At 44.4% G+C, this 13,984-nt stretch overlaps 1 protein-coding gene across 1 annotated transcript in view; it reads right to left on the reverse strand.

Moving 5' to 3' along the window:
- RAB2A (RAB2A, member RAS oncogene family) overlaps positions 1 to 9,237 on the reverse strand; it is a 40,103-nt gene extending 30,866 nt beyond the window's left edge. Inside the window, exon 1 of the mRNA XM_015855618.2 lies at positions 8,905 to 9,237. Coding sequence (XP_015711104.1) covers positions 8,905 to 8,950 — 46 coding nt within the window. The 5' untranslated portion in view covers positions 8,951 to 9,237. The remainder of the gene's footprint in view (positions 1 to 8,904) is intronic.
- Positions 9,238 to 13,984: the final 4,747 nt, after the last annotated feature.

A 13,984-nucleotide genomic window follows, 5' to 3' on the forward strand; every position in this document is an offset into this window, starting at 1 on the left:
TGTTGTTTTTTTTTTTCCTGTAGCTCTCTGGCTTATGATAGCAAGCTGCCAGGACTGGGAACTTAGAGGTTATGTCACAATCAGCCTCCAATAGAGTTAGCAGACATAACAGAAGAGGAAGAAGAATGGGCAAGCGCTAGACATAAGAAACAGATTGAAGGACAGGCAGAATACTGGAGCTGCAGAGACAGAGAACACAGATCTCTAAGGAGTCTTAAAATAACAGCCATTATAGTACTCCCAGAGCAGTGTTTACATACACAGATAAGTTTTATACCACCACTACTGAAATACAGCTGCCCCACATAGAACATAATCGCCATCTCGCTTACGAAAACAACCTATAAATCAATCCAGAAATAGCACACAGGAAAGCTTCTGCCATTAACCTGAAAAAGTAATTTCAAGTATCACTGAATAAACCAGAGCCTCAGAAATCTTACTATCATTACCGTCACTACAGAAATGTATCAAAATTCAATCAACAAAACAACATTTGATTCAGTGTCCCAGCCCCAGTTCAGATGCAGCAATCTGATCTTTCTTCTTGGAAGACTGATGAGCAGCTTGTTGGTTCAGATGAACAGACAAACACTACGGTCAGCACAGTTCAGATGATGGACAAGCGCAGCCCTCTGACACATGCAAGGTCTGTAGTGAGCACAAAATGACCATGATGCCTGCACCTCTATGTTCTTAAAGCAAGGCTTCCATGATACGTTCACTCAACAGAAACAGAAGAAATTAACCAGTTTTTAATCAATGCTGCTACTTCCACAACCTCCAGCAAAAGCCTGCAGAAGTCCATGAGTGTTGCACTGAGTTTTACAAGAAGTTGCAAACAAAGCTGCAACTCCTCTTAAATTTACATTGTAATTCATCTTTAGATAATGCTTATAAATATTGTAATACCTCCATCTAATAGCAACATTTTTGTTTCATTTTATAGTTCTAATACACTACAAATCTGTAACAGGACATTTTTTATTACATCTTATTATTATATTACAGCTTATTATATCAGCCTGTGACCCATACATTTCTAGAGCATGAGCAGACTGTGCTCTCATAGACAGCCAGGAACCTTCGTCAGGAACAGGAGTCACAGAATCACAGAATGACCTGGGTTGGAAGGGACCTCAAGGATCATGTAGTTCCAACCCCCCTGCCTGGCAGGGCCACCAAACATACACCTTTACTAGATCAGGTTGCCCAGGGCCCCGTCCAACCTGGTCTTGAACACCTCCAAGGACGGGGCATCCACAACCTCCCTGGGCAGCCTGTTCCAGGGCCTAACCACTCTCCTAGTGAAGAACTTCCCCCTAACATCCAACCTAAATCTTCCCTCTTTCAACTTAAAACCATTTCCCCGTGTCCTGCTATTGTCAGCCCTTTCAAAGAGTTTACTCCCCTCCTGGGTGTAGGTTTCCTTCAGGTACTGAAAGGCTGCAATGAGGTCACCCCGCAACCTTCTCTTCTCTAGGCTGAACAAACCCAACTCCCTCAGCCTGTCCTCATAGGGGAGGTGCTCCAGCCCCCGATCATCTTCATGATCCTCTTCTGGACCCTTTCCAAAATCTCCATGTCTTTTTTGTACTGAGGGCTCCACACCTGGACACAGTACAACAGATGGGGCCTCACAAGAGCCGAGCAGACTCTCTATGATCACGTCTCACACTAGTCAGCTGCACAACACAGAAGGGACAGATTTAGTTATTTATTAACTCATTCTCTGTTTTACTGCAACAATTATTTCAGACAAACCATCCCCAGAGGAGAAAAAACCCTTTAACATCTTAAAACGGGATACAAACAGATCTTGGATACATTTCACCAACAAATGGCAAACAAAAGCTTTTCCTTAGGAACAAATTCAAGCAACAGATACGTGCTCAAAAGAGAGCAGTGTGCTTCTTTGCAAGACCCTGTTGCAGAATCACTTCATTTCTTAGTGCTCAAGCAGCAATAGAAAGTGATGTGGAACTTGCGCCACAGTACTGCTTTACTCTTCCATCTCTGTATTCCAAACCAGCAGCCTGTGGAGTCTCCAAAGCTCCCTGCCTTCCATAACAGCTCCCTCCTTATCCAGGTGTTGCTCTGCAGTCAATTTCCCTAGGCAAAACATTACCACAACTTTGCTATTGTCCCTACTGACCCAGAGATGCTTCAATATCTCCTAACTCCAGCACCAGCATTCATTTCACTACTCAGCAAGACAGAGCAGCAAAGCTAACCTCTCCCTTCTCACTCACAAGATTACACAGTGAGCTAAAACAAGAAACTGACCCAACAGAAAACTACAGACACCCAGAATATTGGAACATGCATGAGACGAGGGGTACAAAATAAACAGTGAAGAGTTGATCCCTCCAGCAGCAGACCCTGCTTGTAGCAATTTAGAAAGCAGCTCTGTAACCACAGCAGTTGTGATGATACAGATAAACCAGTTCAATTGCTTTTGACAAGAAAGCAGACTTGGTTCCTTCTTCCCTTCCAGCTTCCGAGTTTCTGTGAAAAACTCAAGAAAAGGCAAAGAAATATACATTTTTATGCTTGACCAACTGTCAACTACAAAGTCGGAGGTGCACTGCTGTCTTCATAGAGGAGCCGCTTTGCAACACCGGAGGCCCAGGTTCGAATCCCCCCTGTGGCGCAAGTGGTAGAAGTGCCGCTCTGCTACACAGAGGCTCGAATCCTGGGGGTTGGACTCAATGATCTCTAAGGTCCCTTCCAACCCGCACGAGACTATGAGACTGTGAACTTCCAGGCTTTTATTACCACTAGACTAAACTCACCTACTCACAGATTACGGCCAGAAGACAGGGAGCCACAACAATTCAACCCAGCCTAAGTGTACTGAATTCTGAAGGCAAATCCCTCTAGTTAAACTGCTCACCACATCCGACAGGCAGACTCACACCTTCCTATGCAGTTCTGCCTCTTTATTCAGAATGGCTCTTATACTTTCCTGATCACACCTGCTATTTGCCTGGTCTTGTTTCTTTAAAGCACTTTTGTGAACTGAACTGTCTTTCTGAAGGATTGATAAGTACTGATGCTGATAGCTCAGAAGTTTGTAGCTAGGATAAGAGGTAACCAGGACCTCCCACTTTGGCAGCAGATAAGCACTGGATTAGCTCAAGCATCACAGACCACTTTTTCTTGTTGCTTCACAAGACAGGGTGACCAATCAGCTCACCACCCACAGAGGCAAAAACTGACTCCTGCGATATGTCACTCTCACCAATTCTCCTAGGTCCATTTTCCACTCTTGAAAGCACTCCAGACCTTGGCAGGCAATCCCCTGGGCCAACTCAACTACTTACTGGGTGGGTAAACCAGCTAATGCAAGATGTAGGGACTTTTCTACAGCATTTTTGAGTTAAATCAGCTCATACTGACCAGCTCATTGCTGGTCTCTTTTCAGTAGTGCATGGGGACAGGACTAGGGGTAATGGGCTGAAACTTCAGCATAGGAAGTTCCACATGAATGTGCGCAAGAACTTCTTTACGGTGAGGTGACGGAGCACTGGAACAGGCTGCCCAGGGAGGTGGTGGAGTCTCCTTCTCTGGAGCTATTCAAGACCCGCCTGGACGCCTACCTGTGTGGTGTAGGGAACCTGCTTTGGCAGGGGGGTTGGACTCGATGATCTCTAGAGGTCCCTTCCAACCCCTACAATTCTGTGATTCTGTGATACTAGAATGCAAAGATTCCCACGAGATTATGAGGAGCCAGACCTCTCCCTTTTACCTGTCATCAACTGTGTCACTTGGGCATCCAAGCAACCAAAGCCACAATACTGAAACAAGCTTCCTGCTTCTCCTACTTCTATTAAGAAAACAAACAAATCTTTAAATAGACTCAAGCCTGCCTCAACAGACAAGTCTCAAATAACAGACTTTAAAACTAAATCAGATTTAAACCAGATAATTAAATAGTAAAGATGTCACAAGATACAGACTTCTAATCTGGCTTATGAGCTACTTCTGATTCCTTACAGTAGGCTGCACTATTCTAGATTGCTTCCAGATGTTTCATGAACCCCTGTCTCATCACAGGCTGCAGCTCATTCGTTCTCTCCTTCCTTTCCAAATACAGCATATTTTTCCAACTCAGCTAAGTAGAGTTACATATGACTCTTCCAAAGGGCTAAGCATAATACGACATTAACTTAAAGCAAAGATTATCCTTAAACTCTCATCAGACAGATGTCTGTCAGACAACTCTGTCATTAACAGATTTTTTTTCTTTTAAATAAAACCAACAGGAAGGAGAGATTGCACAGTTTCAAACTGCTATAAGTGTGCTTACAGTTTGCTATTTCTAGTTAGCCACTTGTAAGAATCTAAGATGTACTTACACAACACCTAATATCTACACTAGCAGGATCAAAGTGTCATCAAAAGCATCTCAAGGCAAGATATAAGTAGCATAGGTTCAGTTTCCTGATTTGCAGCACGAAGAAGTTCTTGAACTACCATGAATTGTTCACATCAGCTCTAGGGAGATAAAACCTGTTTAGTTAAGAACTATTGTAACATACCTGTAGAAATGAAGGGCGAGAGGCTTTTGCCTTGTGTAATGCCATGAAAGTAACGGCTACCCTAGAATAAAGTGCAGTGACACTGGAAACACTTGACAAAGAGATGAGAAAATAAAGCCAATTCAATCACTTCAACACTTGAGAATCTCCTGGACAAGTGAAACAGCAGACATTCTAGAGTAGAGTAAGCTAAGTAAGGAGTAAGTAAGGTAAGGAAAGAGAGGTCATAAAGCAATCCTGCTTTCTCTCATCTTTGCCTAGTAAGAACAACTGAGATACCCTTGGTTTATAGGTAGCAATTATTTACTGAATTTGGAAGGCAAGTCAAAGCTCATTACACAAGAAACTCTGAGGATTGCTGAACTAACCCATCAAAGGAAAGAGGAAGACAGAGACACTCATGGAAGATGCAGTAACACTGATCATACACAGACGGAATACAACTGACAGGTTATGTTGGCGGCAAGAAATCTGACCATTGCAAAACTGATATTTCAGGCATACTAAAGTTTTGTAAGAGTCTTTAATGGAAACTACTAAACATACTCTAATACCAGAAAATCCTACTTAGGTGGCAGGGGGGAAATCCAGCCCTACTATTTACAGACATCTTATGTATCATTTTCTTCCCATATGGTAAGAAAGACATGTAAGCTGTAAAGGAGACCTCACTGTCATTCAGAAGAACTTCTGAGAAGAACAGGAAGGCTTTCAGTAAATAGCTGCAAAAATTGGCAACCTTTGTGTGCTAAGAGAGTTCACCCTGACTCAGATCAAAGTCCACCTAAACTTCAGCTGATGGCCAAAACCAGATGTATAGGAAAGTGCAGAGGAACACACCACCTCCTGCTGGCAGCCAAACCAAAAAATACCCCATCAGTCGCAATACAAAGGTCTCAAGAGCAAGGCCCAAGCAGAATACTCCACATATGCTCTTAAGCGCACCAGCCTGGTCTGGTGGTTGGTGACCCTGCACATAGCAGGGGGGCTGAAACCAGATCATCATTGCGATCCTTTTCAACCCAGGCCATTTTATGGTTCTATGAATAACAAGGTAAGCAAAGTGACAAGATCTGTTGAGCAAAAGGCAGTGTTGCACAGTCAGTTCCTGTGGCTGTCATTTTAAGAGGCTGAGATCATACTGAATTCCTGTGTTTAAGTAGATGAAAGCACCAGGAATCACAATCTGGAGAAGACACAAGCAGGTGTCTTGTATAACTGCAGGTTTTTTCGTTGTTTTGTTTTTGACTTGCATAACCCACTTTGCTTTGTAGTGCTGAAAAAGAATATGAGCTAAATGTTAAAATCTGTCCTTGGTTGCTGCTGTCTTACTTTTCTCCTACAGTTTGTTTACAACCAATTGCTGAGTCACCAAGCAGTTGATCCACTTCCAAAGACACTCGAGTCTCAGAGATAAATTTCCATACTGCTGTGAAAATTGCATGGCACGCAAGGCCCTTGGTGCTAATGCTGTGATGAAACACCACTGGAACAGATCGAGATAGCCCCCATCCATTGTTAATCTCTATAATGGGATCCTGGGCTCCATCAGGAGAGGGGTGGTCAGCAGGGATAGGGAGGCGATTATCCCTCTCTACTCTGCTCTTGTGAGGCCCCATCTGGAGTACTGTGTCCAGGTGTGGAGCCCTCAGTACAAAAAAGACATGGAGATTTTGGAAAGGGTCCAGAAGAGGATCATGAAGATGATCGGGGGCTGGAGCACCTCCCCTATGAGGACAGGCTGAGGGAGCTGGGTTTGTTCAGCCTAGAGAAGAGAAGGTTGCGGGGTGACCTCATTGCAGCCTTTCAATACCTGAAGGAAACCTACACCCAGGAGGGGAGTAAACTCTTTGAAAGGGCTGACAATAGCAGGACACGGGGAAATGGTTTTAAGTTAAAAGAGGGAAGATTTAGGTTGGATGTTAGGGGGAAGTTGTTCACTAGGAGAGTGGTTAGGCCCTGGAACTGCCCAGGGAGGTTGTGGATGCCCCGTCCTTGGAGGTGTTCAAGACCAGGTTGGACGGGGCCCTGGGCAACCTGATCTAGAAAATGTGTATGTTTGGTGGCCCTGCCAGGAAGGGGGGTTGGAACTACATGATCCTTGAGGTCCCTTCCAACCCGGGTCATTCTGTGATTCTGTGATAATCAGAGCTACCAGATCAACTGTCTTTGACTGAGTTTACAGTAGCAATAGCACAGTGTTTTTGACAAGAAACAACTGTACAGCATGAATTATCTCTTCTAACTAGCTGTGTTAGAATTCTAAAAGACTCATAGGAGATCTGAATGAAAGCAAAAGCAACTTTCTGCTACTGCCATATTTCATTTTCTTCAAAAATGATCACTGCATTGTTTTTAATTAGCTTCCTGGAGCACAGAATCATAGAATTACCCACGTTGGAAAAGACCTTGAAGATCATCAAGTCCAACTCCAGCCTAACCATAGTACCCTAACTCTAAAAACCCTCCACTAAATCATATCCCTGAGCACCACATCCAAACGGCTCTTAAACACATCCAGGGATGGCGATTCAACTACCTCCCTGGGGAGCCTATTCCAGTACATAACTACCCTTTCTGTAAAGAAGTTCTTCCTAATATCCAACCTAAACTTGCCCTGGCACAACTTGAGGCCATTTCCCCTCGTCCTGTCACTTGTCACTAGAGCAACTCTGAATAAAAACCAAAGAAACTAAAAAAAAACACACCAAAACCAAATAAACCACAAACCCAACAACAAAACAAACAAAAGATAAATTTCTGACATGTTTTCTTTCCCATATCTCCCTTCTCTATCTTACTATACCCATAACTGGCTCTCAAGAAGCTGAAACAGAGACAGGAGTGACACACATCAATTCTGCATTTCTCATTTCATGCAACTGAATTGCAGCACGGACTGCTGCACTATAGAAAGTTCATTCTAAAAATTTAATCAGCATACAATCAATATAGCAAAGCAGTTGTTTGCTGTCTTCCCTACCACTTCAGCGATCACAGCTTTAGAAATGCAGCACAATTGATCACCTGTTCTGAGGCGCCATCACTCTGAACTCGGCATTACTATTCTGCATTCTCCTGGGAAGATAAACTTGCTTCTTCACCTGAAGCTGCCCAGGTGTTCTCCTGTCCTTTGGGTTAATGAACTGTCACTCACTTAAACAGTCAAGAAAAAACAACTGGATTTTCACTTATCTCAAACCTAACGTTTCCAAAATGGTAGTTAAAACTGGGATACCTCACTTAACAGATATTTGTACTACAGCTTCTACTGCACCAGCCTAAAAAATGCCTGCAGAGTTCAAAAACAGACTTAAAAAAAATGGAAAAAGACCTCTAAAAATGTAGTAATTGAAACCAGTATATTTAGTAACCTCACATGTAACACATCTGCCATGTTTAATTACACTCTACCTACAACATGGCTCATGAAGTACAATTATGGAAGTATCCCTGCAAGAGTATCTAAGATGATGCCTGCGTCATGCAAGGTATGTACTACAGGAGGCATTTACTCAGGTATGAGGAAAACAACAAGGAAGATGTATGATGCATAGGCACAATAGCTAACTACGTTAGTTACCTCCCCCTGACAACAGCTGGAATGGAAACACGCTACCTACATCCACCCTGTGCCAAGGGCACAGAATCACAGAATGACCCGGGTTGGAAGGGACCTCAAGGATCATGTAGTTCCAACTCCCCTGCCTGGCAGGGCCACCAAACATACACATTTACTAGATCAGGTTGCCCAGGGCCCCATCCAACCTGGTCTTGAACACCTCCAAGGACGGGGCAAGGAATATGGCACATTGGGTAAGAAGCATCAGACAGCAGTTTCAATCAGTGTACGGTTATGCCCGCAGCAATAGTACGCGGGGTTATTTGCTACGTGGCACTGACAACCATCACACCGCAAGTTTCTACGAAGGAAAATAAGAGACGGGATGAGACCGACTCAACACACAGCACCAGCGGTCCGAAAAATAAAAATCGCATACATCGAAAAAGAGACAAAGCTTTCCGCTTCCCTCCGGCAGCACGCTGTGACACTGTAACAGGCCTCCCAGCATCTGCAGCCGGGCCCTCACGGAAGGCACTGCACAGCACAGCGGCCTGCGGGCGGGGACAGCCGCTCTCCAGCCCGCCGGATGCCGCAGGCAACGCCGGAGAGACGGCGGCGGGCCCCGAGGCCCCGAGGCCGCGCGGCGGGCGGAGGCCCCGGGCGGGGCCGGGCGCAGGGGCGGGGAGCCGCCTCCCCGCTCGCAGCCACCACGTCGGCGACGCCAGCACTGCGGAAATGGGGACGGGGAGCCGGGCCCCGCGCTCGCTCCGCCCGCCCCCGGCTCCGTCCGCTTACCCGTGTCCCCGATGATGATGTACTTGAAGAGATACGCGTAGGCCATGGCCGCCCGCTGCCGCCTCTCGCTCGCTCCTTCGTGACGTGCGCGCTCTTCCCCCCCCGCCCCCGCTGGCCGGGATCGCGCTGCGGAGAGTTCGATACGGTTATAACGGCCGCTCCCTCCGACCTCCGCCCCGCCGCCTCCCGCCCCTATCGGCCTCTCTCCGTCTCGCTCCTCTCCCGAGGAGCCCGGGAAGGACGCGGCGGCGTTCGGAAGCGCGGGGCGAGAACAATAACAGGCGCCGAGCGGCCCGGAGCCTCCGGCAACGTCACGCACCAACCTCCGAGCCCGGCCCCGCCCCCGACCCGGATGTGCTGAGGTAGCCGCGGCGCCTCACGACGGCGTGAAGGGAGGAGCTCGGCGGTGCGCACCGCCCCCTCCGCTCTGTAGTAAACTGGAACCCTAATGTGTAACTCCACACTTTTTTTCCTTATATATCATGTTTGAGTTCTGGCTTGAGAAAGGCTCTTTTGTCTTTCCTCATCAAGCTGTAGGCAGTCAGCCGGCAAGGTATCCCTAATTGTGAACAGCTTTTACAGGCTCGGGGTTACTGAGGCCCAATGAGTTGAAATAAACTTCAAGGTCTTCATAATTCAGCGCTGCTCTATGGAGCAATCTGTGTACCCAGGACTTTGGCCCCTGAGCTGGCACGTTGGCTTGGCACCTGGGCTGGTTCCACGCACATCAGGTGCTGAGGGAAGGGCTGTTGTCTGTAGATAAGGCTGATGAAACTTGGGTTGGTTAATTGGTGTGAATTGGTGGAACTGTTGAAGAGCCAATTTCTTCTCATAGACTCACAGATCGACCTTCCTGGCTGTACCAGTCTGGTAGCTTTTAACTTTATAAAGACTTTAACTTGTGATGAGTCAGGTCAGGAAGTTGGACAGCACTGATTTCCGTCGCTTCTATGAGCGTGTGACTAACTTACTCTTAAAAACCTTGAATAAAGCTGATTGTTCAGTGTCCCAAATCCTGTTTCCATATTGAGTGATACTGATTTTCCACACAAAGAAGTAGTAGTAGTTGGTAGAAGCACCGCTCTGCTACACAGAGGCTCGAATCCCGGGGGTTGGACTCGATGATCTCTAAGGTCCCTTCCAACCCGCACGAGACTGTGATACTGTGATACAATTAAGCTTTTTTCTTCTAGTCTTCCCTTTACACACAAATTATATCTACTTCACTGCATGAAAAACGTATTCCTTTGCCAGACTTTTTTCTTGCTGTTTTTTTCCTCCTCTGTACTTATGTTCTTTTTCCAATACTATCAGCAATGTAGAGTCCCAAAGAGGCATTCTCAGTCATTGATAACACCAGCCTCCTCACCTCAAAACAAAGTGTTATCTCCTGTCTATTTCCTCTCTGAATGTAGTTTGGTTTTATTGCAGCATCATATAAATTTAATTTTTCATCCTGGATCTCTTCAATCCAGTTACTACACAAATATAGCTACATATTTGATATCTTCTTATAAAACACTACTTTTCCTTTCACTTAATTTTAGTAGTTTTGGTCACTTGCTTACTTTGTCACACATTCTATGAAAATTAGTCTCTGCTTTCATGTATTTTGTGTCTAAAGGGTCTGTTTTCTTTCCCAATAATTTTCATGATAGGGGCCTTAGCTGAAGGAAAAGTTGCATCTGGGATCATTTATTGCATCCAATACAGAATTCAGACTGGAACAAGTATTTCTAAGTGCTTGCTTGACCTCTGTAAGAACTTCAGTTGGTGTTCATGCTCTTCTCACTGGTTTGTATGGCAGATAAGATGCCATCTCATCTGGTGTAACAAGGGCTGCTGCTGATAGAGCTGGTGCAGCTGTGTCTGGTGCAGACCCTCTCTTGGACCCTCCCCTTTTAAAACCGCCTGCTCAGTCGGGGAACCAGACTGGGTAAGCATTAATTTTTCACCGTAAGCTTTCAGTCAGACTCATTCTTGGTCCCAACAACAGCCATACATGCTGTAGTGCATTGGCAACTTTGTCACATGGAACCCAACTCTCCTCAGCAGTCGTCACTTCTCGTAGAGCCCTCTGGTTGGAAGAGTAAAGCCCTTTCTAGATATCAGCCATGCAGGTGGATTTTGAGTCTGAGTGTGAGCCCTCTTCTGCCAGAGCCTCTCCCTTGGCTGACAGGATTAAGGAGACCTGGGTGTCTTGTGGCATCTTCACTGTCTCCTCCAGAGTCTTGTCCACTCATGACAGCTCCAAGCCTCCTTTTGCATCAGGGATTTCTGCATTGCTGAACTTCAAGAAGTATTTATTACTCAAAGGATTGGTCAAGCCTTGGCAATCACCTCTACATCCCCGTGTTGTATTATTTAAGAATATTTACCTCACTCATTAGATCTGGTCTCAATATCCCGTTTCTGTGATCTTCTGGTTTGATGCAAGGTGACACTGACTTGAACTGACTAAACAAAATCTCATCAGAAAATGGGATTACCATTCTATAGAACTGCAGATTGCTGATGGGCAGAAAATGCAGTGACTACAGGATTTCTAGTGAAACACTCTTGCTTAGACATTTTAGAGTGAGGCCTCCCTTCCTGTTTCTGCTTTGGCAGCTGGTAAGCCAGAGAGGTAACCACCCGGAATGCAACCCATGGGACCTAATTGCTGTTTGGCTCTGTTCAGCAGCTGCACAACAACTAGACAGACAGATCACTTATGGTTGTCCAGTCACCTGAAATGCTTTAAAAGTTTCACATGTGCACATTCACAAAATGTTTCAGTCACTTACAGTGCTGCTGGTGTCATACTGATGGGATCAGTTTTAGGTAGAGGCTTGAAAGGATCATAGAATCACAGAATCATAGAATGGTTTGGGTTGGAAGGGACCTTTAAGATCATGTAGTTCCAACCCCCTGCTATAGGCAGGGATATCTCCCTCTAGACCAGGTTGCTCACAGTCCCATCCAGCCTGGCCTTGTGCTTCCAGGGAGGAGCATTCACAACCTCGCTGGGCAACCTGTTCCACTGTCTCACCACCCTCACAGTAAAGAATTTCTTCCTAATATATATTCTAAACCTATGCTCCTGCAGTTTGAAGTCTTTGTCCTGTTGCTACATGCCCTTATAAAAAGCCCCTCCCGGCTTTCTTGTAGGCCCCTTCAGGTGCTGCAATGCTGCTATAAGGTCTCCTTGGAACCTTCTCCAAACTGAAGAGCCCCAGTCAGTTTTACACTGAATTTATGTCATTCTCTGCTTGCTATCTGATTTACCTTAATTTTTAAAAGTTATTTATTTTTGGTGTGCAAGTGCTGAGTAGAAAATGTTATTTTCCAGTGTCTGGAGTTTATCTGTATGTACTTTTTCTAAATCTCAGCTTCATGCTATTTTCTATCTTATTTGTGATATTTACTCATTAATTTTTGGAGGATTCTGTTTGTATTTTGTGTAATTAACATGGCAATATGTAGCACGCTTTACATATTATAAATGCTGAGGATGGGACCACACCTCATATGGAACTCTATAGAGCAGATCCTGTGGGAAGTCAATCAAAGTGATATAAATTTCAAAGAAAATCTGCCTTTGAAAGATATAATTTTCTACCTGTTAAGAATTAAAAGTGAGCAGAAGCTTGTTAGCCATCAAATTTTTACTTTGATTTGTGGAAGATATGGTTTCAGATCCTTTAAATTCTAATATAGAAACACTTTTAGACATTGTTTAGATAAGGCACTGTAGAGATGATCTGGCCTATTGATAAATGCTTTGAAACTGTTGTAAGATTATCATTAATTTAATGACATAGAGAAAGGTTTATCAGCTGACCACTGTAGTACTTTTTCCTTCCAATTTAAGGTTTTGAGATTCTATTACTGTGTCAGATTAGTAACATTTTTCTCTGTTCAAACCTGTAAACTGAAGTAATGGCAGGGGACACCTCAATGCCTTTGACGTACAGCACAAAGCAGTAGCATTTACTGATTTGTTGCTGTCTCTGAAATTATAAGCGATTTACTGTCATAGTGGATTTTCACAACAACAGGTTAGATTTCTCAAATATGTTTGTCTATAATATCTTTAGCTGGGTTTGATAGTACAAGCATTTTGTATGCTCAGGTATGTTCCTGAGATGTGGGATCAGTTCTCATTTGCGGCCAGAGAGTTGCTGTAGTTGCTTAGTATTTTTTCTATTTTTATTTTTTCCTTAACATTGAAATCTTTTGGAGGAAGAAATCATCTTTCTGAAGTCACCTTTAGATTTCTGATCCATTCGCTGCTGATTGAGTGTTCTTTACCTGAAACACTTCACAGAAATAATGTAGAAATCAAGCTACATCCTTGAATTCACATAGCTGAGTCCAATGATCAAATTTCATTTCATTTTCCCCTCCCATTGCGAGGATACGGTAGTGAGAGCTTCTCATTTGTTGTTTGTATTTGGTTTCATTTAATGAGATGGCCTCAGCAGCTTCAGCAAGGGTTCACATACTCAGACTCTTCAAGTCCTGCAGACTGAACTCTGTGTTCCCCTTGTTAGGTCAATCCAACAGGTTGTTGTGTGTCTTGAATATGCGGTTTTATGCAGATTTCTTGTATGCGCTGAAAGAATGAAGCAAAGTAGTCTCTTAATATCCTCCATCCCTCAGGTTTCACAGTACAATCCTCACTTCTGGAACTGCAATATAACATTATCTTTCACAGCTTTTCTGATTTTTGCTTTTGAGGAACTGAGAATGGATTAACAGTTAAACGATGCAAATTTGCACTCTGACTGGCTTGCTAGGTATGTAACGTAGAAAACACAACACTAGAATCTCTAATTTTTACACCATTTAGACGCAAAGCACAGGAGGAAGCAGAGACCATACACAGAGAGCAGTAGGTAGAGGAAGGGCAGAGCAGCAGGCATCTGCTGTGCTCTGGGACGGGTGGTCTGGAGCAAATAAATGGGTTGTTTTGACATTCTTAATCAGGTATGAGGAAGGTGAGTGCAGGAAATAGAAAGAGCAGAGATATCTGGACTGAGAATCATAGAATCATTAAAGCTGGAAAAGACCTCTAAGATCACCTAATTGAACCACC

This window comes from Coturnix japonica, chromosome 2 (assembly GCF_054131305.1).
Source record: "Coturnix japonica strain WE chromosome 2, WE-NBRP24, whole genome shotgun sequence".
Taxonomy (NCBI): domain Eukaryota; kingdom Metazoa; phylum Chordata; class Aves; order Galliformes; family Phasianidae; genus Coturnix; species Coturnix japonica.